Source organism: Lepisosteus oculatus, chromosome 6 (genome assembly GCF_040954835.1).
Source record: "Lepisosteus oculatus isolate fLepOcu1 chromosome 6, fLepOcu1.hap2, whole genome shotgun sequence".
In the NCBI taxonomy this organism is placed as follows: domain Eukaryota; kingdom Metazoa; phylum Chordata; class Actinopteri; order Semionotiformes; family Lepisosteidae; genus Lepisosteus; species Lepisosteus oculatus.
Window position 1 is genome coordinate 5,424,603 of NC_090701.1, and position 26,331 is coordinate 5,450,933.

Here is a 26,331-nt window from a genome sequence, read left to right on the forward strand (position 1 = left end):
TGTCGACTGGCATTGTGCTTTTCTTTTAAGGCTTTGACCCTGACATCTTACCGGCTGAATGAGACGATATTTATGAAAATCAAGTTCTCCTCACCCTAAAATTAAGCAAGTTCTTTAATGGTAAGAAGTAACCAGAAATCCGAAAAGATTTTGGAGTTTCCTTAAAAAGGACAATTCACTCAAGTGATAGAAGTACTGGACCAATCATAATTTAAAGAGTATATAAAAAATACTAGGGGCTGTTGGTTTATGCCTTTATTGACAGTTTTTTTTTTAAAGAAACCAGTGTATCACTACAAAAAAACAACATGGCTGAATAGCTTGCTCCAGACTACCTTGCGTAAAGACGCTCCTCCTCTTCTCGGTGAGAATAGCAATAATAATTGTCAATTATCATCATTCACGAGCCCCACAGCTGAGTTAGTGGAATCAGCTGGCAGAGTCAGCCAGCTTGTACTGGTGACACTACATACTCACAGCCACTGGGGGCGCTGTTGCTCATCAAGCCAAAGCGATCCAACCTGGCTCAGTCCACCCATCCCCTGTTATCTGAATTCACTTGGGGAATCCTGGTCACAGACATAGGCCAGACCTAAACCAGAGATGTCAGGACTGGAGGACGTATAAACAGGCCAATTGACTGGCCAAGGCAACCCACGAAGGAGCCCTCACTTTGGAGTTTGAAACACAAATAAGAAACGGATTAAGATTAATGGTACAAATTAGCCTACAAGTGGCTTGAAAGAATCTTTGCTTTTGAAATCGCCAGACAGTCGGACGTCATGCTGATTTCACCAAAACCTTGAAACTCGACGAGATGGAAACTGGAGCTCTCGTAAAAAAAAAATGTAAAGCCTGGCATGTTAGGTTGTCTGAAATACTACCCCGCATCCCTAAGGGAAAAAAAAAACAACAACTCATTGTTAAAGTACAGCATGTTAACTAGATTGCAGTTCAGCTCACTTCTAGTTTTTCCACTTGCTATATATGGTAAAACTCAAACTTTAAGATAAATCACAGAACAACACACATCAAAATAGCTATTGAATAACAAAATATTCAATTTTTAAATTTGCAACAGCAGGTGAGAAGAAGTTAAACCAAACTGGATAGCCAAGTAGGACACAGAGGGTAGGACAGGGAAATTGAAATTTATTTTGACCACATGCTATTCTTACTTGGGCACGTACAGGACAGAACTCTGAATTCTGCTGTAGCATCTTCTCACCAAGACTGACGTTAACCTTGAACACAACACTCACATAAATTTGCACATTCTCATCTGAATGATGAGAATGTGCCCAACCCAACCAACCAAAACCAAACTTTTTATTAAACCTAGGAATAAAAAAATGAAGATACTGATAAAAACATAAAGTCACTGCACTGTATAAATACAATGTTGAATAAATGTATAACCATGTCATGCACGAAACGCTGCAAGAGAGTTTATCTACAACACAAATCCTGTGTGTGAGAATGATGTTTTGTGTAAACATCAAAAATAGACATTGAGGACAAGCGTGGCTCGATATGCTATTTTTCCCCCAATATGATAATACTGATATTAAGAAAAAATATCCAATTTATTCCATTTAAAATACTTTAAGCGTAGAATGGTTGTGAATATTTTTTGCACCGATTTTAATTTTCACAAAAAAGTCAACAAAACCAAATATCTCATACAAAACACATTCCTCCCATTTTCACAATCAAGGTTAGAATGACCATTAAAAAACTGAAACAATCTTAAACGACTTGCTCATCATACTGACTTAGGATGGCTTAATGAAGTGAGGTACTGTGAGTCACTGTCAAAATAGTAATTAATCAGAAGCATTATATTTATTTTCCCTTTCCAATGTTTTCTGTGTTATGACAAGGGGCATGGAAGAGATGCTTAAAGCAAGGTCCATCAACAGCTTTGCTGGTAAGCAGCAATTATTCAACAATATATAAAGTAAACCCACCTTCTTTAATGCAATAAAATGACATGTACTTTGTTATTTTTAACAAGCTTTGAAGTAAACACATTTGCACTTGCATATTGGCTCAATAGCCATTCCCACCTCCTGCCTCCGAGCCTTTCCATTAGCTCTCATTGAGCACTGTTTCAGTGTTTAAAAAAACACTCCCAAACAGACACCATTCATACCACCTACACACGCTGACTATCAAGACGACGGAGAACAAAAGGGCAGTGAGTAATGGGAGTGCTCTCACTTTATTGCACCTCTATTGATATACTGTATGGACACGTGCACGAAATACAGAGAAATGCTAGAAAAGGCAGCTATTTGGGCAGGCAGAAATGTTCATTCAGGCGTCAGCAGGAACTTAACAGACACACCTTTTGTAGCAATACTTTTATTCAGCTAAGCCTGACTGAGTGCGTTAAAGATCGTCCGCAATCCACGCAGGTTTGCCGACTGGGTACACTGCTATTAAACGGGACTGTAACAAAGAGCCATTTCTCCTAGCTTTTTACATACTGTAGGACTGGTGCTGAAATTACTTGTTAAGCTGCCTAATTCAAGGAGAATCACAAGCTCATACAGTCATCTCTCGTGCCATTTTGGTTAAAACAGTTCTCTCAGCAGTGCTCGCTAGGGATTGTCTGATTAGAAACAGTCATCTCTAGCACGACAAGATTTCATTATCTGATCTGACAACCTGTTTCGATCTTCTTGAGGCATGCCAAAGATACGTCCCATTCTGGAAAGGGAGTTTCTAAAAAATGAAAAAGCAAACGGCATTCTGAACAAGGCTGACCATGCATTATTTAGACGGTGTTTTCAGGATCGGAGCAAGGTCGAATGAGACTTGTCAGGGTTATTTCTAAAACCAGTGAAAGACATGAGAGTGAAAGCACAGACTCCCAAAACAAAACACGCACAACACTAAAAACTGCACCATGTTTAAAAAACACATTTTAACATGGGTTAAATAATAAACATTGGGGACTCTTTATTCATAACACAACGGGCCACAAATAACCACTTTTACACTGGAGATCTAAACACCTAAACACAGGACACAGCAAATTTTAATAAAATAGAATAAAAGAGTTCGGCATTGTGTACAGTATGTGTTACAAATAAAGCTAAAAGCATGAGAAAACTTTGATACTGCAGTCAAGAGCATTTCCCCAACATATCTCTGACAGTTTACTTGCCTTTCTGAAAAGTGAATAAAAATCTGCCATGGTATTCTGCCGAGTTAAATCCAATAAACAGTTAAACTAGTCTGGGAAATATGTACACTCACAAACAGTAGTAGAAGTACACTATTCGCATCTTGAAATTCATTTATAGGATGTATCTGCACATTTGCCTAGCAGATCGCTTTTGACAGAGACTAAAATGACTAGAAAACTCCTTGAAGACAGGGAGTCTCTGCCTGTGACTAGAGGTTATCACATTTGTCTGACAAAGGTTGAGTTTGATCTGCTGTGAATGCTTTGTAAAGAAAAGCAGGGCAAGCAAGAGTAAAGTTATTTTGCAGAGCAGTATCGAAGGAAGAATATTAGGAATGTTAGACCAAGGCCAAGAATAAATTGAAACTTCAAACTCTTATTCGGGTCCCCAGTTATAAACCAGGAGCTTGAATGTGGCTTTTTGTTTACTGTACCAGAGACGTTTTGCTTCTAATACTGCGTTTATAATTTTCTATCCGAGGCCACCAAATACTGGGGTTATAACTTTCAACTGGCAAGTGGACCAAAGAGTACCACTGTTAATCCTAACCTATTTCCGATTCCCTTCTTTGCAGTGACTTTATAGCTCTCTACTTAGGCCGTTTAATACTCTCGGACAGGATTCCACTGAAAAAGAGCATTAGTTCTCAAGACATGTGCCAGTGAAGTCAGGCAATCCATTAAACCATTTATTAATGCATTGGGACAAGAAATAGATACAGACTGTATCTCATGTGTATATGAAATTGAATCCAAAAAATGCAACCAAATATTTCATCAAGAAGACAAAAATAACTTAAGCCTTAAGTGAGAAAAAAATAGTTTCGACAGCCACAGAACTATTTAAGAGCGAGAAGAAAAATAAAACCAACAGTTATTACCAGTCTGATTGAAACCTGGCACTGCTTGCTGTGCCCCCTGCTGGAATCTTGGCACATCTACACAGTGTAATTTCAAACATTTTTAAATCCGGATTGCCAATGTACGTCTTCAGAAGTCTATTTGCTTTCCTGAGAGAGGTTTGGCTTCCATGGAAATTAAGTCAAGTGAAGAAACAGGAAAGGCAAACCACACCAAAAGTAAGACAGCTTTTTTTTCCACTTTTCCCCCTCAGTAATTACAGTTTACAGTGTTAAGGAAACAAAACAACGTTTCATATTCAGAACGCTAATCAAAGATCTGAGGGTTAAAGCAACAGATCAAATACATTTTTTGAAAAAAAAAAAACGTTTTCCAATCTGTCTGTCTTGACCGACAACCAAAAACCCTTTTTTTGTTTTAATTAAACGACGACCATCAAGAAAGCTAACTTATTTGCAGGAGAAGAAAATGAGAACCCTGGACCTCCCAGTCTAACTAATCCCATCTGAGATTTTGTGTGACCCCAGTCAAGTCACTTGACTTCCCTGTGCCTCAGTCTTCCCAGCTGTAATAACAATGCCCTGTTCGCAGAGCGAAAAGCGCCATGAGCTGCATCGCACTGAAAAGCTGGGAAGGGAAAAAGAGTGTGCTCAGCAGTATTGAAAAATTCACCTCTTTCATAAAACACCGCATTCTTCCACGAGACTCATTTCTGCAGGACGATACATGGAATAAGACAAATAGGTGCAGCCTTCAAAATCAAAATAATCTGCTCACGGCTTTCTCATGGTTATAGATTCTTTTTTTTGCACTCCGCTACACAGCACAACGTTTCATCTCGGTGTGGACACAGTTTTAACCCCAGCAGATGTTCCTGGGAACTGTATTGTACTGTAAGTGTCAATCTGCGAGGACAGTTTAATGTCACCCAACTCCAGCTCCATTATTCCTCCCCTGTAAAACTGTAACTGATCCGACAAATCGGAACTCATTCATAGTAAGAGAATTTTAACGAAACGCTTTCCATATATTTTAGTCATTACTGTGTTTCATGTGCAGAATCCAAGGAAAAGTTTGAGGGTACTGCTTCTGGTTACAATTGGCACGGAGGTATGACAATTAGCACTGCTGCCTCACTACACTTGGGTCCAGGGTTCAATACAGCAGTGCGGGATCTTTCTGTGAGGAGTTTGCATGCCCACCCGTGTCTGTGTGAGCTTTCTCCAAGTGCTGCCATTTCCTCCCAGCGACAAGCCAGCAAGGATACAGAAGGCTGCGATGGAACTGCGTCTTTTCTCGGACGCAGTCCTGCCTTGCACTCTATGCCCCCGAGACAGGCTCCAGTTTGCTGGGTGGCCTTTACCAGAAATACACGACTTTCCGATTACGGAATGCGTCCTAGGATAGGGATATCCCCAACACCATCGCAAGCCCTGGCAAATTCATGGAGCGATCAATCACTGCTGGATTTCAGCGGCACACCAGCTATATTGGATTCATGTAAATTTTTAGAAACCACCTTTCCCACACAGGAACAACACCAGCCATTACAAGAGAGGTCACAAAGGAGAAGTGGCCATGAGTGTTGCTAAAAAAAGCAGAGCTTTAGGAAATGAGCAGCAACATTCTGGGAAGTCTTCGAACACAAACATGAAAATACGCACTCAGGCCTTTTAAAGAGTTACATGCTCTCTCCATATCAAAGCCCAACATGCCAGAGCCCTGCTCAGAATGGGAAAACGCCAGACGGGACAGCTGCCCTGCTGATCTTCCTCACGCACACTGGGAACACATTGGTAAAATCTGTTTAGGCCTCTTCCCAGCCCTCTGGAAAACGTTCCAGAAGTTCGCTCTCCCTCCAGACCGCAGCCGGGGCAACACAGGAAAGAGATGTCAGACAGACACAGTCGCTCCATTAAGATGACAAGTCCATTTATCAACAAGAGACCCACTGTAGGGGAGTAATTGCTACTGATCTGTATCCGGCCCACCTGAGAAATCCCTAATCTAGGACTAGTATCAGACAGAGTTTGTCAGTAGCCAGTGCAAAGTTAAAAAAAGATTCTGCAGTCTAGACACTCAATTTAAATAACAGAAACCTGACCTCAATCTCTATTAAATAATACAGAGACCAGAGTGGTTTTTATCAAATCTTTTGGGGGCTTAAACAATATTTTATTCATTAAAGTGGAGATGTAAATAAGGGCTGGCTGTTTAGTCTCACTTGCAACTTATGCAATGAACAGAGCTCTAAGCACAATAATGAAGGTTTCCGGTCTCTTCTGCATTTCTAGCAACAAACGTATGTTACTCTTCTCAAAAACTTAGCTTATGAATATATACAGAAGATCCCTGTAATAAAGGTTCTGGATGTATCTGTCTCAGGGACAAAAAGGCTAATAAAGGTGTATTTATTAGTGGTTCGTCAATTCTCTGAATTCAGCAATCACTCAGACCCCTTATTTAACCATATGCGTCAGCTGAGAACAGATTTTGATTTACAAGCAGTAACTGGCCAAGAGTCTGGCTGAGGACAGACGATTATGATGGGAGCTGGGAAAACTCACTGACTATTTTTAACTCAAAATACAGAACTCATCTGCTGTTACTCGAACTCCATCAAAACACCACACACATTTGTATCTACTGCAAAAAAAAGTCAGATGCAGTGTAATTGATTTAGACCGAATATTTAATCTTCTTTTAGAACCACTCACGGCACTGATACTTTTAGAAAAGGTGAACATGGGTCAGGAGATTGACCTTAACGTTTTCAATTATTCTGTCGATTTAGGTTTTACTGCCTTTCACATATGCATTGTTTTAGGATGGCTACAGTCCAAAAACAGACGTGCTGACAGCTTTTAGAAACCAGAAATATTTATTACAATCTGTGGCTTACAGTCACATGGTTAATATGTACAAAATCATAATGCAAAACATAACCTTACTTGGTTCATAGCGCTTGCAGTATAGAAGCAGCTATCACTAAAAGCTATATTAGGTTACTGTGAAAACCTGTAATGATGCAAACTGTATTTTTATTCCAGAAACAAAAAAAACTTTTTTTCAGCCTTCGGGGGACTACTGCGTAAAACATGAGAGGTGTATGTGGGGCTCGTTCTGACTGCCGCGGCCCTTTTAGCAAGGACTGCACACTCCACAGCGCAGGCACAGGGGGCTTCTGAACAAGCGCCTCCGTCTGTGAATTCAGTCATCACGTCTCTCCCCACCCAACGTAAAAAAGTTATGTACCACACTAAAACACGAACCCCAGGGGTTACTGTAGATACAAATTAAGAAAAGATGTTGGAAGCACTCGAAACCGATGTCAAAGCTGCTACTTGTTTAATCCACTCAGAACTTCAAATCTCATTACGACCCGGAATCCATCTTCGGGAATGAATATAGACAGATTCTTTGTTTTATTATTATTATTTCTGGCAAAACAGGCACACACACTTCTGTGCTGCAGTGACCAGAGGTCTATACCCAGATGGTATTAGCAGCACAACAGACGTTATAACAAACATATCTTTCAAGAAAATATGAGTCAGATTGAGAAGTGGGAAGGACGCCAGACCTGCTACACCTTTCACCTCCAGCTCTCATTCTTATCGACATGTTTAACCCTGTACACTGTAACATTTAAACCTCCTTGATTTACAATATACAATACATCATATACTGCCAGCCCTAACCCTGAACAGAAGCCATATCTGGGCTTTATACTTTATACATACCGTAAAACACTAGTCGTGTTTTTCAGCAGCATTCCCCCCAGTGGTCAAACAGTGGGCTGAACTGGGAAGTTTTGGACTGCAGGGCGACGGTGAGCACTGGCCTTTATAATATCACAGAAAATGGTGGAAAGCAAAACAAACTCCCCACACTGTGTCAAAGGGGTCCGCCTTCTACATGAGACCAATAAAGATAGTTTTCCCCACTTTCTACAGTACCTTACACCTGAACAGGCAGTACCTTACACCTGAACAGTTCTGAGGTTTGTACTGTATTGCGCTGCTTGCCTTGTACATAAATATGAATATAGAGCAGATGATCTTCATAAAACAATGTAGTATACAACAGTGATGAAAAAGGTATTGGAAAATGTTTATGATGTATATTATTCAAATGCATGTGATGTTAAACCAGCAAGAGTGTGTCTCACAAACTGAGAAGATGGCCAAAGGTGACTAAAAGAATGTAGAAGATATCGTTCTGCTTCTACAGCATATTGACATATTTCTAAAACTGTTCAAAACAAAACTGCAAGGAAAACCATTACACAGCTCACACCTTTGTTGAGCAATCGTTCACAGCTATAAGTCACATTACAAGACCGTATTAAAATAGTAAGCATTCAAACAAGCAATACGTATTTAAAAACTAACAATTTCACCATCAAGTTAAAGCACATGTCACCAATACCATGGGGAATGAATGTCATTCCTGCCAAGAAAGTGCAATTTCTCCCTGTTTGACTTCAAACACAAATTTGTTAGGGTGCATAAAGTTGGTGATATGCTAATTGGATAATTATGAAAGAGATTTATTCACTGCATATTACTACATATGTAATTAGAACTCCAGACAACATACTGTGTAAACACATAGATTTCCAAAGATACCAATTTCTCCAACAAAAGGAATAAACAGCACTTTGACAATTTAAATTAACTGACTTTTTTCTGACTGAGAAGGGAAAAGGAAAATAGTATTTTTGGGGGTAGCCGTGTTCTTTAGATCTCAGTAGCAGTCTCTTATTCACGGTCCACTATTTACCATATCCAAAGCAGGGTTTTCAAACAAGTCTTCAGTGTTTCCTGGCTGTCACTTCAATCTAGCCTTTGGTTAAATTTAGGACCTAATTATTGGTGACTTTACTATTTTTGCATGTTTTGAAGGTGATGGTTTTAAAAGGTGCAGTCCTCTCCTGGTACCATAGCCACAAGTTAATCAACCATTTACTGCAGTCCAATTAAGTCAAGACCTAAAGCCTCCGGGAACTGAGCTCGACACCCCTCATGTGAAGTTCCCGCAAGGAAGTTCAAAGTTCTACTGTAACTTTAACTGTAGTCCAAAAACCTAGAATTAAATGTACTGTATAGAAATTAAGTTTCCTGTGGAAAAAGGTGAGAGGAAACATTTTTCCTGGTAAAAACTCAAGAGGATGTGGAGGGAGAAGGTTACACATTCCCCTTACTATGCTGTGGTGAATATCTGCAATATAGGAAAACCTTTTTATAACACTCCAGCCAAAGGCATTTCTCTTCGTCATCAAGTAAGAAAGGATACTGTATGTAAAAAACAACCTTCCACATATTTAAATGCCCTACTGCTCCCCATAGTTACAATGGCAATGGAAAGTACTTTTATTAAACTTAGACGTAAAAAAAATGTGTTTATTTTTCCCCCAAAACAATTTTTCTACAAGTAAAATAAGGTAAGGTCCAAACCTGAGCCGCAGCGCTCATTTTGGTTTCTGTAACGTTGAGCAGACTAGAGAGTTCCTCTCTGGATGGGACCTTTCCCATAGCAGGGATCACCACCTGGGCCCCACTTACACAGCTGGGCAGGCTTACCCATGCTCACCCACTAAGCATCACCATCCCAATAAGGACTAGAAAGCAAAAGAGAAATCAGAACTTGACATATTTTACATTCAGCTATATGCATGAAATGAATAGGCAATTAAAATTTTACCAAGAATATAATTCCTTGTTGTGGGCTCTGGAGTGAAAATACTGAGGGTACTAAACAAACCCTGTCTCAATATCACTAGTACAGAAGGTGGTTCACTGATGATTAAGAGGGGAAGAGGTAAGATCCATCCACCCCATTTTCTAACTGTCTAGCAGGTTAGGTAACAAAAACTTTGTCTAGTATGTTTTAGGATTTATACTGTCAATACGGAATTTGAGCATCACGGAGTTTGAGCCTCTTCTTAAACAGTGACACCAGATACTCTCACAAAACCCAAATTCCAAATGCAATACAGGAGGCATATTAGTTTACAGGTCTTTTGGGGATTGAATGTATCGCTGCTATTCAGTGTGCACCAGGGCCAAAATAAAAATGAAATAACTCTGTTATTATTTCTGAAACATGTCTGGGAGAAAGCCACGGTACACACTGAATGAAAGAATGTCGACAATTAGTTTCCAAGACATGAGGCAAAGTTTAACACGGGTCTTTCTCTCAGTTGTACAAAGGCCGCAGCCTGAACCATGATGCAGAGAGCCTCTGAACCACCTGATAACCCTAGGCAAGACACACAGGTTAATATGAGGATATCATTCTGCTTTCAAATGACACACAAGCTCTCCTAATTAACTGAAATATTGTCGGAACTGCTGACTTGCAAAGCACCAAGAAGAAAAAATTGGATTTTTGTGAGCAATAATAGGGAATTCAATAATGGAATTCACTACAACTGTTGAACAAATGAAGCACTGACCACATACAGTACACAGGACTATTCATATTATTTCACACACTGACCAACACTGTAGGTCCCTCCCAATTAAAATGCAGTAAATATAGAGTCCCTCGTCCTTAAGAAGCAAATTGTAAAACTATAATGATGTAACAGAGACATTCAATGTCTGTATCTATCACTGTCTTGCTCACTTCAAGTGAGATTTGGTTCCCTGGGTTTACCTATAATCTAGAGTCAGCCATTTTAAAAAAAAGAGCACAATTTTAGAAACAAGAAGTGTTCAGTATTCCTCAGACAGCTTTCATATAAAGCTTCCACAGTGGAACTACTGTACTATGTCTAGTAAAACTTGGCATGTAGTCTAGAAAAAGTCAATAACAGGAACTCAATCATAAATGCCCTGGTTTCCGGTAAGTACAGCACTTTCAGCTGCCTAGCCTGACAAGGTTGGCACATGTAAGCTTAAATAACAGATGGAAGGTCCAATTTGGCCACAGAGCTCCAGTCATTTGTACCTGTTTTTAATAGGGGTTTATATTTGTACTTCTTATGTTCGTTAAAAAAAGCTCTTTGCATACTCCTGTCTGCCAAAGCAAGTAATAGTTCAAGTACTGAGACAGTTCATGAGCACCCGCAACTGGATATTTAGTTTTAACAGGACCTGAGGTATTCTTAAGAAAACTGATAGGGCACACAAGAACCCACTCTGCCTTTGATGCCTTGTTTTCTACTAGATAGTTGCTACACCTTGGGCTTTTTTAGAAAAACATCCCTATTTGCTTTTCAGTGTATTCATTTGTCTCCATGTCCTGCTTTGCTTTGCCGAATGAGTGGAGGTACCCCTTCCTCCATTTATTTAGAAGGTGTCTGGTGCTCTAGCTTGGCGAAATCATTTCATCACGAATAGTATATATATGTATGTATACAGTACAGAGGGAATGAGCTCAGGAATGTAAGTCTGGACATCTCTCAGGCTCATGGTGCTCAGAGATAGCCTCCTGCACAGGAAGGTCACGCAATACTGATAAGGTTTCCTGCATCAATCATATACACACCTTTCCTGGCTAGCTTCAGTAGCTACCACCAAAGAAATAAGTAACAGTACCACAGAGGTGAATGTCATTTTTAAACAGTATGTGGAAAGTATTCTTGTACTTTATGTCCCATAGCTACAAACTTCACTGGTCTAGAGAAACTCACATAATTAAAGCCAAATCCAACTTTAAGCATTGAAAAGTGTTGCTGTGCAAATGTTCTCTAAATTTGATGTGTTTTTTTTCCAGAACTAATGAAAAGTATCACATTATTGTACACAGTGCTACATGGCCAAGCCCCAGGATATGTTACCTGACTTTTCCTCAGCTGTTCAGAACCACTTTCTCTCACCTATTTGTGTACTGTACATATCAAGCTTGACCCTCACTGCACCCACTCCACAAAAATAAATCTCAATTTTCTTGTATCTTGGCGATGTGGAGAACTTCATGGGATGCTAATCTCAGCACCCCTTTCAAGCACCCTTTTCACACCACCAGAAAATAAAGGCTTGAAAATAAACCTGTTAACTCCTCTCTATTTTTAAAACCACGTTCAAATGAAAAATGTCTACTGTAAAGTGGGATGTTTTCGTACAACTCAACCACCTCTTCAAACTAAAAACCACTCTAAATAGTTCAGTCTCCTAAGATACTGCGGCAAAGGTATTTTAAAGTTATTTATGTTAAGCTGCACTCTATATCCATGATGCTAGGAAAAAAAATATATCAATTTAAAAGGATTTTTAAGCTACTCAAAGATTGGCAGAAAAATGCTTTTTTCAGTAGGGCCTCTTAAGGTTCTCAAAAACAAATTCCAACAATATCCCCTTTGCTAAATCGTTACAGGTTTCTCAGGATGGATAGTGGATTTACAACCCTTTTTATTTCGAACAACATCTTAGAAACTCTTTTGCAGTATTCACTCTCATCTGCGGTACCAGTGGTTGAAATGTGAAAGTACAAAACGGAGAATTATTGAAACAGAGAAATTAAGAAAACAAAACAGTATCAAACAAAAAGCACTGCAAATGTACATCTGTGTTTGAGGGCTACGATATGGAGCACTAGTTTATACAGGATGTGAAACACTACATGCAGTTTTCAAGTTGGAATGAAATGAAAGCTTAAGACTTTACTTCAGACTCTCCCAGTCTAGTTAGCTGGACCAAGGTAATACAAGCCAAGAGCAATAAATACAGCAGCAGAATGACCCCAGAGAGCTTTGTGTGCTATGAATTATAAGTTAGATGATACTGCTGTATGACAAACCATTATACCCCACATTACACAGAGAATCCTGTAAGAGTTTCTACTACAAATAAACTAATGCGAAATGGTATGTCGACACAGTGTCACTGCAAAACCAAACACAGAAAGCTGAAATAAGCTAAGTAAAGAAGTACAGATCATGATGTTTTTTAAAATGACCCAATTCGATAACCCTGTAAATTCCATCATCACAGTGCGGCCAAACGCACAAAAGGTGCAAAGCTTGGTTTTGCATGGATAATCCTCTGATTGCATTAAAACTGGAATTCTGAGAGCTCACGGTTGCTCATTCTAAAAGAGTAAGTATTAGAATAAAGAATAAACTGGTGTTCCACGGAGAAAAAACGATAACGTTCCCAAAGTCAAATCTGGCAGGATTTGTTTTCGCTAGCATTGTCATGCATGCTTTTTTTTAACTCCTAACTCCCGTGTTAGCACACCCATTCTGCCACGGAACGCTCGCTCCATGCAACACCCCTTATTATCTCCAAGATCACTTTGACCCTCCTGGCAAGCTGAGCCTGCAACATTTCTAAGCATCTGTAAGTATGGGCTACGCAGGCCTCAGAGGACGAGGTCCCTGGTACAAAACATTTGAGAAACACTGATCTCTGGGAGACTGAAGTATTGGACTAACCTAGTCCAGCTCTTGCACAGACTAAATATTTACAACCCTGTTAAATGGAACTGTGGAGTATATGGGAAAGTTCCAGAATACAGAGCGAGTTTATTACTGAAATAATATTATCACTACTAGCATCAATCACCAGGACATATTTTGTATTATCTACATATTGTACATATATTGCACTAATTTTATTTAACTAAAATTGCATTTTACCTACAATATTATAGGAGTACAGCTCATGTACTAACAAAACGAATGAAAGTGTCATCAATATTACATCTACTTGAAGAGCACACAGCATGCAATACTGATTTAGAGATGTTTATCAAGATTAATATTGTAGGGAGGGAAACCAATGGAAATTAAAGCAAGCACATGATGCCAGAAATGGGACGATCTTAAGTGCGTGCCAGCTCATCTGGCTGGCACTTGAGTCAATCTGCTCTATTGATTGTGATGAGATTCCACTTTGGTGGTTCTTAGCAGAGAAGGGAAAACAGCGATATTTAGGGATAAGAACAGAATGGGAAAATGTGTAAACATTAATTTGAAAAGCCTTAGATGGATCTGTGCTATCCGATGCTTATACATTTGAACACTATCCCTTCTCCATCTTGTACTTGTGGTCCTGTGATCCAATAATACTGCAGTTTCTGCTAAAGATCTTGGACCTGGAGCAGGTGGTTCATCCAAGTTCACAGTAAGGCTGTGGAGGCCTTTCCAGTCACTGGTACTAGTCCGGTACCTAGGCCAGACAAAAACCGAGTAAAGGCTCTTCTGCTGCGGGTTCTTGGTTCTTTCATTTGTTGTGATGCTCCTCATACAGTACACTGCAATATTAAGCCTTGCTCAGAATGTGATTTCATACTTCAGCTCTTATCAAATCTCCAGGTATCCAGTCAATCTGGCATATTGTATTTAACAACCACATTAGAGATGACATATTCCTAGGTAACGGATATATAACTGACAGAACTATCTGAAGGTGTACGGATGTAAATCAGATCCTTCCTTTGTCTGTGGAAGTGAATGGAGGAATGAGTGCAGTCAATGGCTAAAGTACTAATACAGTATTGGGTTACTTGGCAGTACAGTAATTAGCTGGTGCTTTTAGGCAATGGGTTTTAATCAACTCTGCTTCCTGTATTGCAGTCTTTACAAAATATTACACCTCCTTGTGTTTATAAGTCTATACAGCAGGGATTTCTTACTCAATTCCTGGAGGGCCTGGTGTCTTCTGGATTCTGTTCCACCCACATTCACCGTTACATAGTTGGTCTAATTATTTATTTAGCTGAATAACTGTAATATGTCTAACCAGGCTCTGAGGTGACTTATACTGTAGGTAACTGTATCTTTAATGATGTGAATGTGTTCTGTAATAAACTGTAAAGGTCCTACAGAGAAATCCTGTACATTGGTAATTGGGGAAAAAAAAACTTTTTGCCTGTTTCTTAGAAATAGTTTTTCTAAGTAGTCAAGTGTTTAATTGACTTCTTAGGTTCGACCAATATCTAGAAGACTCAGGCCCCTCCAGGAATTGAGTCTGATATCCCTGTTTTAAAAAGCAGTGATATGCTAAGTGAAAGCAGTGATAGTGATATCGTTACATACATATTAACACAAACGACACAGTTCTGTAACAAATAGTTTAAATGTACTGATGATTCAGGGAAACCTCAGTTCCTGTTTGGGAGAACAGCAGTACCATTCTATAAATAGGAATGGCTGGTTTCTCCTCACTTATTCTCACTTAATTTGTGCAATTAAGCGCAAAGCCAAGACAGCACCATACTGTACCTGTTAGCAACACAGCTGTGTGAATGCAAATTATAAAAGCATGTATGAATGAGCTTATACTACGTACTGAGCATATGAAAGAAACAGTAGTTATAATAGCAACAAATTACAAAGCAATGACCATAAAATGTGTAAGAGTGTATGTAGTAGACAGACGCGCTATCACACATGCCATGGGCGGGGGCGGGACATGGCGCAGTGGTTAGCGTTTCTGCCTCGCACACTCGGGCCCCGGGCTCAGTTTCTGGGGTGCTATCTGCGTGAATGTCTCCTGAGTGCCTGCCTGTGTCCGTGCGTCCGCACTCCGATGGACTGGCGTCCCAGCCGGGGTGGAACCCACCTGGTACCCCTCGCGTGCCGGCTCCCCCGCAAATGGGCCCATTCATGGTGCTGATTAAGATTAGTCACTGACAGGGAGGAGACAGTGAAAGTCACAAGCAAGAGGTGTCTGAGGCAAAGCAAGCAACTCCAGGTTGCAGGTGATGTCTTGTGGGATTCTCTCCTATTCCTCTTGTAGGTCCTGGACAAGCAGATGCCTGTCCACTGGTCTTTGAGCCCTTGATGCCATACTGTATGTCACCCCAGTTTGTTCCTCAAATTCTAATCACTTGGGTTAAAATAGAATCAGGCATCCACAGCATATAGGTCAAAATGAGCTCACAAGAAAGCCACATACACCAGCAACAGCAGGATTAGATGTGTCAGGAGGAGCCCCAGGAAAAGCAGTAAAAGCAGAGTGGAGTACTGGTTAGATCTCTGTACTGGGAGACTGTGGGCCCAGGGAAAGGCAGCAGAGTGGAGCACTGGTTAGATCTCCAGGTGGGGCTGCACATTGGTGGTGGTGGAGGGGATCCCCATGACCTGTAAAGCGCTTTGAGTGGAGTGTCCAGAAAAGCGCGAATAAGTGTAAGCAATTATTATTATTATCTCTGTACTGGGAGACTGTGGGTTCAAATCCATTGCCGTTGTTGAACTCTTGAGCCAGGCACTTCACTTAAATTGCTCCAGTAATGTCCTGGTACATAAATGGGTCTCCACTGTCGTCACATGAAATGAGAAATTGGCGACTGTGAAGTCCCAGTGAATGAGACAAAAAGCATTGACTTAGCCTCCTACCAAAAGCACACTGATCTCCCTTCAGTGTTTTTCATTCTTGATTTTCACCAGTCTTGATGTTTAACAAGTTAAATCACCTCATTACCTGTGTCCAATCAGTTCTGTCACAAATGAGATGATGTAGCTCTTACACAACAAAGTCTCGTAACTGTATCACAGTCAGTTATCATGACCAACTCATTAATCAAATTGACACCAAAAATAGTCAATTTATCATTGTCCATTATCTGTATACTGTGTGTTTCTAAAAATAGAAATGCATAAAATTACGTTCCTTTTTATTCTCAGTATATTTTAAACTAAACCTACAGAGCAATATGGTTGGTATGCTGCAGGCTGCTGGTACACATTATCCCCAGGTTGCAAGTTTGTTTTGGGTTTTTTTGACTGATGAATGCAGAATAAAGGAAAAGTTAAGTAACATTATCAAATAAATTATCTAATAAACACATTCCTTCCAATAGCATTACTGACTATTAGATATACAGTCTGTGCTAATGAAAGCTGCTGCAACTATAATCAACTCCAGACAGATATAGCATGAAACAAACAAGGGTGTAAAAGACAAAACATTCTACAATGTTTTTAACACCACTGCTGTAAAATAAAATCATATTTGAACACACCAAGGACCTGCCTTCCTGGGTAAAAATAAAACGTTTAACAAAGCTACTGTATGTTACCACAAATAACCTTTTCCCAAATAACTTTTTCTCCTATTGTTCTGGCATAATCACACATAGTACAGTAGACACCAAAATAAGACTTGTATCCGTTTGATTTTAGAATCTATCATACAGTCTAATCTTTCTCAATAGCAATAATAAGTAAATATCCTTTATGTTGTATGTTAAAATGGATAACATTTGAAAAAGAGCCCAAAGCACCAGAAGTCTGTAAAAGACTCAACTCTGTTGTGACTTTGACTATTAACACGCAAAACAACAACTGAATGACCTTTTTTCGGAAGAGTAATGAATACTCCTAGAAATAACCGTATCACGTGGCATTGAGTTTTGTACTTTATTGCTGCAGCGCACGTGTCTTAGTTCTGATATGAGGTCAGGAGTTTCCAGTTCTGTGGCAGCTACTGCTAACTGCACTCGGTCTCGGTAGTACAGTATATTGCAAGACCTGGCTGTTGCACCCAGTGCAGCTGAGCTGACATACAACATCAAGGCGCCACCTTCTGTTCGGATTGCAACATTACACCACTTCAACCGAGATCCTGCCGATCTACAGAAGCATCCTCTGAAATGTATTGACGAGAAAAATCAGAAAGAAAGCATCTATAAAAAAATTGTAGTTTGCATTGTACCTATTTTGAGCATGATAATATAATATCACTCTGCTTTGAATCCGATTTTAAAAAGGGCTAGGTTATAATACCATTCATTTTCAGATATACAGAGCTCTAGATTTGCTTCTGCTGTGATGTAAAATTTCACTTACTTGCTATACTAGTTGTGTTATTTTTCTTATCTAATAATGTAGTCCATTATGTACCATTTTAAACATTGTTTAGTTCCCTCATATAAGGAGTCAACTAAATAAATACTAACAAATACTAACTAACTGCTGGAACTTTCTTTCTCTCTCCAAAACATTTTGTCTGTACACAATTTACAAATTAATCTTGTATAAATAATGTGCTCCTGACTGTGGAAAAAACATCTAGAAAATATCAGGAGGACTCCTCACTACATTATATTAAATTGTTCACTGTTAAAATTTCCTTACAGCAAATCCTTAAAAGAATGCTACAGTATTTACCTCAGGAAATGAAGTACCACACATTTTTTAAACAAAAGTCAAACCAATATGAATACCGCAGCTAATTAGAACAAAAAAGATAAAACATAAGAATTTAATTTGTATTGGTGCTTGTTAACTACCACATTCTTAACATGAAGATAAATCAATTCTCAGACCCCTAAAATGTTTTTGTTTAAAATTAAAACTAGATTTTGCAAAACATACAAAGATATTTGGAAAGAAAAAACTACTTACATCTTAAATCAATTTTAAAAACATATAAAGGGGTTTAGAGATTAACATGCATTCTATAAAAGTCCTATAATTTACCAAAACAATTCACCCCATTTAACAGAAATAGAGAAATTTCTGAAGTCTTAAGATATAGTTAGCATGGTTTTCTAATATAATATAGATTTTTTATATTCCTAGAAGAATTTAGTTCACCTACGTCAAAGCCAATCATTAAACGATCTGACATTAATGTTACCCGATTAATAAGCCCCCCAAAATATTCGCAACAATTAGGAATGGTGGTGCATTTTGGAGCTCTCACATTAATGAGCGGGGAAAAACTTCAGCTTGGCAAAGGATAATTTTCTCCGGCCTGCACTGTTACCAAAAATTGGCTTCATAAAAAGTTAGAGAACGTCTTTCAATGCCAAACAATCTGATACTTAAATTTATGACCAAGCAGAACGTCCTTAGCAAGCAAGTATAAAAATAAACAGACCACATACTGTAACAAGCATCATTCCACATGCACAGTACAAGGATTTAAAAAATTTAGATTAGGCATGGAGACTAGGATAGTATTACACATCTTCCCATAACCCAGAAATAAAATATGTATACTACACAACAATTTGGTTTTCCTGTAAAAGAAAGTACTAAGATATTAGGAAAAGTAAACCTTTTTTTTATACAGACCACATGATCGATATTTAATTGAAATAAACCAAACTTAGTCAAGAACAGGGTTGTCAACATCCCCTTTTTTTCACTGGTCTGTGCTTGATCCCTTAAAACAAGAAATCAGGCACAAAATATGGGAACTATGCATCCCAGTGGATACACTGACAGGAAGAAAGTACTTTTGAAAGTTTCCTTAGTTACTGCTTTGCTCTGTTATGGGATCATCAAAAGGATGGGAATGCTAAACAAATCCTGTCAAACAGCTCTCTGTCCTATAGGAGATTGAACCCTGAAAAACTTAAAGATGCAAGTCAACTTACAACTTATTACTTGCTTTTACATCTAATACTTAGATGATTGGAAAATTAAAATGTTCTTTACACTAAGAGTTCTTTGCCCAACATGAGATATAATGAAGGCACACAGCTCAAAATACAGTGGGATACCGGAATGTGATCTGGGTACTTTCACACTGTCTTTCCAAATGAGCACAAACTATATGCCAGTATAAATTAGACAGAGTGCTTAACTGTAGCAGCAGGCAAGCATCTAAGGAATGAGAAGAGAATCATTTCTTGCTGAAAAGCAAAGAGAAATATGAAAAACGTTTTCGAGCTGCGGAGCCTTTTTTAAGTGTGCATACCCCGAAGATGTCTAGACACCCGAAGAAGGCTTCAAGAGTGAAATTTTGTTTTTTTTCTACTTTCTTTTGACTCAGCGTTAAATTAATCTCTAGTCTTTCCTAAAATGGATAGCCCTGATTTTCACTCCATCTTTTTTTTTTTCAGACGCAAGATGGTCAGACACTAATGGCAAGATAATTTGACAGATGTGCTATACTGTGTTTCACCAAATAAATGAGAAAAAAAAACCCAGAGAAGACGATGCCTAAAGATTTTGCTGGGAAAGAGCAGCACGGCAGGGTTTTTGGGTTGTTGCCTGGGTGATGACGGTTAAGAGTATTCAGAAAAAATAATGTGTGTAATTAGAAGGGTGTGAAATGGTGGAGAATATGTAGAAATAAAAAAGATGTATTCACACAGATGTCGAATTAAACTGCCATCTCCTAGAGTATAGCAGCATCAAATAGACTTAGTCTCAGAAAGAAGCACTCAAAAACATCTAAGAGCTTTAGGACAAGCACACTGTTTTAACACTAGCAAGTCGATCTGGCTTCACAATTACTTATGTGGTAGTTTTTAACCACAAATGACTGCTAATTGGCAATTAGCTGCAATCATATTAAAATTGACCCTTTCACCTACATACACAAAACAAGGAAGAATAAATATTAAAATATACGTTTATACACAAACCTGTAATACAGCTTTGTACCTCATTCAGGTATTTATGTCAATTATTCTAAAAAAAAAGAACGAATATAAAAGATTCTAATATTCTGCTAGCAATGAACTCTGACCTAACTAATTGTTATGTATCAAGACACAAATACACTGCATGCAAACATTTAAACAATATTTTTTTTATTTCCTTACAAGAAAACCAGTTCAGTGAAGTTTCATCTCCACTTTGGTAACCAAACCTCTAGCCCAGCCTCTAAGAAAGCATCTTCTCTCATCTATGGTCTTTTTTCCTGACAAACTAAAGTGCACATCTTCACACTCTCCACATGGTTCCTGTAAATACAGGGAATTCACCATCAAATTGAAATCTGCACTCATTTATTCATGACAACGGATCTATCAGTGAACCTGTATAACTTGCAGGTAAGCTCTTGATTTATCTAAATCTAAACTAGAGATCCTCATTTAAAGGGATTTCTTGGAAGCTGGATTTTTGAAAAAAATCAAAATCATGTCTTAATTGAATGTTACTGTACGTCATCGGTCTCATCCCAAAAGATCCCACAGCACTTTAACACAAGTAGGAGAAGTCCCTGAAACTGGGACACAGATTCATATTTCGACAGGAAAATGACCCTTTCCTCAAAGGCAAAGCAAGCCCTGAATCGTTTAAAAGAAGGTGGAAGTCCTTGAGTGTCCCAGTCAAAGTCCAGATTAAGTACCATTGAAACCCTGTGGCAGGAGCTGAGGGTTGCTGGTCACCACCACTGCCCCAGTAACCTGCAACAGCTGGAGCAATGTTGTAAGGAAGAGTGTGCGAAAATTAAACCCACATGATGCGAAAGGCTGGTTTCAACATATTACACAGGTGTGTTTAAGGTTGTAAATGCTGCTTCAGTCTCAGGGAGCTGAATACAATACCTGCACAAACTGGATTTTTCTATTTTTCAAACAGTTTTGTTTTACAATAAAAATGCTTATTCCCCAACAAACTATATTTTGTTAATCACACACAAAACAAAATCCTGTTCAAATGTGTTGCAATTTGAGACTGTAACATAGCCTAATGTGGTCAAGGACAAAGATGGGGGTCAATCTTTTCCATACCCACTGTGTATAAAGGCATCGTATGTACATATGTATGAGTAAGCTAAAAATAATAAAGGCACAGACTTCTTATGGAAACACAGGCAATGGTCCATTTGTGATTTCACTTTTTACTGCAGATGATTACTTACCACGTCATCAAGATATACAGAGGCACGCAAGTCATATAGTGCAAATACATTTATATTCCTTTGTCAGGAAGGGAATCATATCTGCTTTGTTGCATAGAATAGCATGAACAACAGTTGAAACTAGTTTGTCCAAATTCCAGAATCAGTCCTAAGGCACGGCAATCACACCCATAGAAAAGTAGGCTAGGCAAACACACCCATAGAAAAGGAGGCCAGGGTTATTCAAGTTTCAAGAATGAATGGTTTTTAACTCGTGATGATGAGCTGATGATGACACAACCCAGACACAGGATCAAGGAATCCATTTTAGTGGTGCAAAGCAAATGGGTTAATGCCACACAGTGGACTGACATGCAGGAGAAGAAATCAATTTACTGATAGCATGGTAATCTGGTTTCACAACGAAATGCAGGTCTGCACAAACTGTCCAAATGGAGAAGACAGCGAATGATTTAACTCATCTGTGTCCCCGTATGTATATTTCCTAAAACAAGGTTTCAAGCATGAACCAGCAAAGGCCTCGTGCTGCCTGCTCCGACTCTAAAACCTGAACTGGTTGGACCTGCTGTGAAATGCAGGCCACCTCCATCTCTGTGTTTCTTTCACTTTCTGCACTTGATTGTCTTTCTCTTTTTCTTGATTGTACATGTAAATCAACCTTTATCCTATAAAAATCTCTTGTAATACCAAAATAGATGCAGGGGCAGAATGGACCATTTTTCCCCATTAACTTCTCTTACATCTTGAGTGCTCTAGAGGTATGCTTCATAGGTGACAAGAAACTGTCCAGTCTGCGCCCTGAAAACCTCCAACACAAAAGAGCATTGAGAAAGTTACATCTGCTTCAACCCTTTATTGTTTTAGAGTCATTTCACAGGCTAACAATTATGACCCACCATGAACTCGATCTCAAGTCATAACACCCACATGCAACCAACCGGTACACTCGCTGGCAGGGTTAGCAGGTGTTGTCTCGAGAGATATCTGGTCATGTACTGTGCAAGCTTGTCATGGTGAGCTCTCTTCAACTTTATTGCTTTGCTTCTGTGTCTCAAAGTGCTGGACTTGTTCCCAGCTGTTCTTCTACGCCCTCTGGTTCAGTCAAGGGCCACAGCTTCCAGGGGTTTATACTGATGTTGCAGTTCTTCATGATGGCTTTCACCCTGCCTCTGAAACATGTCTCCTGGTTTCGATTACCTTAGCTAAGCTCAGCGAAGAAGACCTTTTGGAGTATGGTGTTTGACACATGGACGCCATAACCAACTCAACAGAGGTGATGGCGGATGATTCAGTGCTTGTGGTTCTTCTTGTGGGAGAAGAGTGATGTTGGTGCATCTGCTCTCCCACTAGAAATGCAAAGTCTTCCACAAACAGCACAAGCGAAATAATTCCAGTCCTTTTATGGGTTCCCATAGGATCATGTCCACGATTTAGCCCTGTACATTAAGGCATGATGAATGTGCCATAGATTGGCAGTTAAGTTTCAGTTTTGATGTCCTCAAAAACCCTCTTCCTCAAGCAGCCAAAGGCTACTCTTGCCAATTTCATTAAAAGAAACACGGCATTCTGTGAAGAATGACTCCCTGGGTGCTCTATACTGTACCTTCCAGACACTCGTCATGAATATGTATTGACAGTGCCAAAAGCTCCAGAGTGCTACAGTGTTACATACATCAAGTTCAATGGCTCGTCGACAGAGCTACTACAAGATAAAACACACGAAGATCTCTGCATCCCTGAACAAGAGGAACGTTCCTTTATCACATACCACAGACACTCAGTAGGCAGTTTTGTAAGAGTGACAACAGCTGAATGGGTTCCTGAATTAGGAAGGCTGTGCAACTGGGGAGAGTGCGTGTGTATTATGCCTGATAAATCAGTTGAACATTACTTGAATGCGGATTCACAGAACTGCTACTTCCATAATGAATTATTCTAAAGCCTTCAGAAGAGACACAAGGAAATGGACACTGTATATGGGACATTATTGGTGGAAATTCTTTAGTGAATATCATCTTTGTAATGCTCAGCTTCTACTAGTGTCATCTAAACGTATTACAGACAATGGTTAGGAAGTTCCCTCAGCACTGTGATGACAAGTACAGAAATGTAAGTGTGTGTCCAGAGTATCCAATGCATTTAATATAAAGGGAACACAAGGACAATAGACCACAAACAAGAGGACTGTACTGGCTTCAGCAACATGACAAGGTGAATTGTCCTATACTCCTACAAACCTTTGGGTAAAGAGCTCTCATTGGCTCAGATCCAAATGCACTTCCACATAGAAGAAGGTTTTGCTCTGTTAAGATACACACTCTCACCAGCTGTCCATCTTTCCAGGAAAAACAGAAACTTAAACATCAATAATCACAGCAGTAAACAGGATGCAGTCATACATATTCAAGGAATGCAAAAGAACGATTGAATCCAGTATTGAAACTGAAGAAAAAATGGCAATGTTATTCTCTTCATCAGCTCCACTGTACATAATGACTCCAGAGTTCTGAACAGTATTGCATAAAATTGACTGTGCATCCTGGTTGTGCATTTACAGCAGTGGCATTGCTGCTTTGTGTCTTTTACAGCAGCCGACAAAACAGAAAGTCATGACCCTGGATCAGAACTAAGACACATGGCAGCCGGAGTCCCCCCACCCCCCGTACCTCAGGGTCCTAAACCCAGCAGGGTTCTTGCCTTCTTTTAAATGGTCAACAGCCTAAGGCTGTGAAGGGACAAACTGGTCTAGTCTGACCTTAACTGGGGCGATAGGACCCTACAGTACCTCCTAGTTAGAGAGCTACTCATACATAGAAAACGAGCTGGATATTCCACCCAGGAGACCAGAACTGGGAAAACCTGTATGACAGTATGACAAAAAAGTTGAAAAAACAATACAAACGATCATGTTTCAAAAAGGGAAAGGCAATGTAGACGTGGCAATTTGGGCAAAACTGACTCCACCAGTTCAACAGGAGACACAGGGTTGTCTCTACTGTAGGGGACTCTCACTCAGTTCTAGGGCCTGCTGGACTTTTTTCCACCTGAGCTCTCTGATTTGCTCCAATTTAATTTATCACAGAGCCGTAATACTTTTGATCAGGCTCCAACGTGTTTTACGTCATCTGTCGATTTGAAGGTTAATGTTTTGAGTAATTATTTTTACAATAGGACATATTCTATGCACCTATTCTTATGCACCTAAGAAAATAAATAGGATAATATTTAATTGGTTACTTGTTACAAATACCAGAAGACGTTAGGCTTCCAGGAACTGATATTCTGGCCTCTACTGTAAAGATGCAAGTAAATACTGTTAAAAAATGCAATCGTTTTAAAAAGAAAAGGATTTAAAGAAGATCATTAAACTGACTTTTATCATACAGAGGGTTACACTTGCAAGTGGATCTCCTTAAGACTTTAACGATGTCAAAATATCAGCTGTGTTGACCATTTCATTTCTATATTGTCTCTGCTGTAACAACAGCACACATGCAGAGCCTGTAATAAAGTCATTATAAAATGCAAAGGACTGGCGCTCGGTTTACACATTGCATTATTTCAGTTTCCGCGTAAGGAAACAACTATGCCCCACCTCAGAGTGTCCGGGGAGCAGGTGGCGACCTGTTCGTCAGCAAACAGGAAATGCATTACACCAGGATGCATGAATCTCAGGAAAAGACAAAGGTCTTGCTGGAATTACAACAGATGCGTTACGCAACAATATTCAGGAGAGCGAAATGGGTAGAGAGAAAGAAATATAGAGATTTGATTTTAAAAAATACTACGGAATATTTTTTTCCTTACAGAAAGAACACAAAAAAGAGAAGTTGCTAACAATGCAGCGTCCCTCGATCTGTGTGAAGTGTGAAAACACAATTCCCCCCAAATATGAAGATGACCCAGGACATGAAGAAGCACTACACTAAGTTAAAGCGAGAACATCTCGCTACAATGTATCAAACCAAGCAACCCCAGAGTGAATATGCCTCAATTGATATCCTGCACTTGCTGTCCAACGTGCTTCTTCCTTTCAGTCTGTCACCGACAGAAATAACGCTCAAATACAAAACGGTTCTGATTTTTCATGAACAAATTCAAACACAACAAATACGTTTCCGTTCTGCAACACTGCATCCTCCTGATGTCCTGACTCCTTGGGATTTGACGGGCAGCTTACCTGTCCGGTGATGCCAGTGATGAGAGCTACTCTCCTCTGACTGCAAGCCTGCTTCTTGTTCAGATCAGAGCCGGGGGATGCTGCTGCACACTGAGCCATCGTTAAGAGTACTGTTTTTGTGCAAACGTGTCACGTCTGTTTGAACTGACAGAGTTTGTGATGCTTGTTTCCTTATTGTCTGTAGTTCTGCAGGATCGAAACTTGCTGCCGGTCCGTGACACGTTGAAATCAACCGCTCAGCCACCAATCGGTAAGCAGCCCGGAGCCCTTGCCAGCATTACCATAGACAGAAAGAGCAAGAGTTTCGTGAACAATTCTTCACATTTCACAGCGCCAACTGCAGGTAGGAAAAGTCTGGAGGATTATATGCTGACTTTTAATCTTTTAATAAAGCTGTCTGTTGTGGATTCATCTCCGTAATTTAACAGATCTTGGGTAACTAATTTATTATTTAACATACAGTATCTGTTAAATTCAAATAATTATATGTTAGCAAACGGGAAATACAGGAATAGTTTTGTATGCTAGGCATGCTAACGACCCCTAAGCAAGCAGATAACTATGTCAATTAAGGAGGGGCTGGAATGGAA

At 39.5% G+C, this 26,331-nt stretch overlaps 1 protein-coding gene across 1 annotated transcript in view; it reads right to left on the reverse strand.

Moving 5' to 3' along the window:
• The window catches only part of gmds (GDP-mannose 4,6-dehydratase), a 302,854-nt gene extending 276,858 nt beyond the window's left edge, over nucleotides 1-25,996 (reverse strand). Inside the window, exon 1 of the mRNA XM_015354685.2 lies at nucleotides 25,742-25,996. Within this exon, the coding sequence (XP_015210171.1) occupies nucleotides 25,742-25,840 (99 nt within the window). The 5' untranslated portion in view covers nucleotides 25,841-25,996. The remainder of the gene's footprint in view (nucleotides 1-25,741) is intronic.
• Between the last annotated feature and the right edge of the window lie 335 nt (nucleotides 25,997-26,331).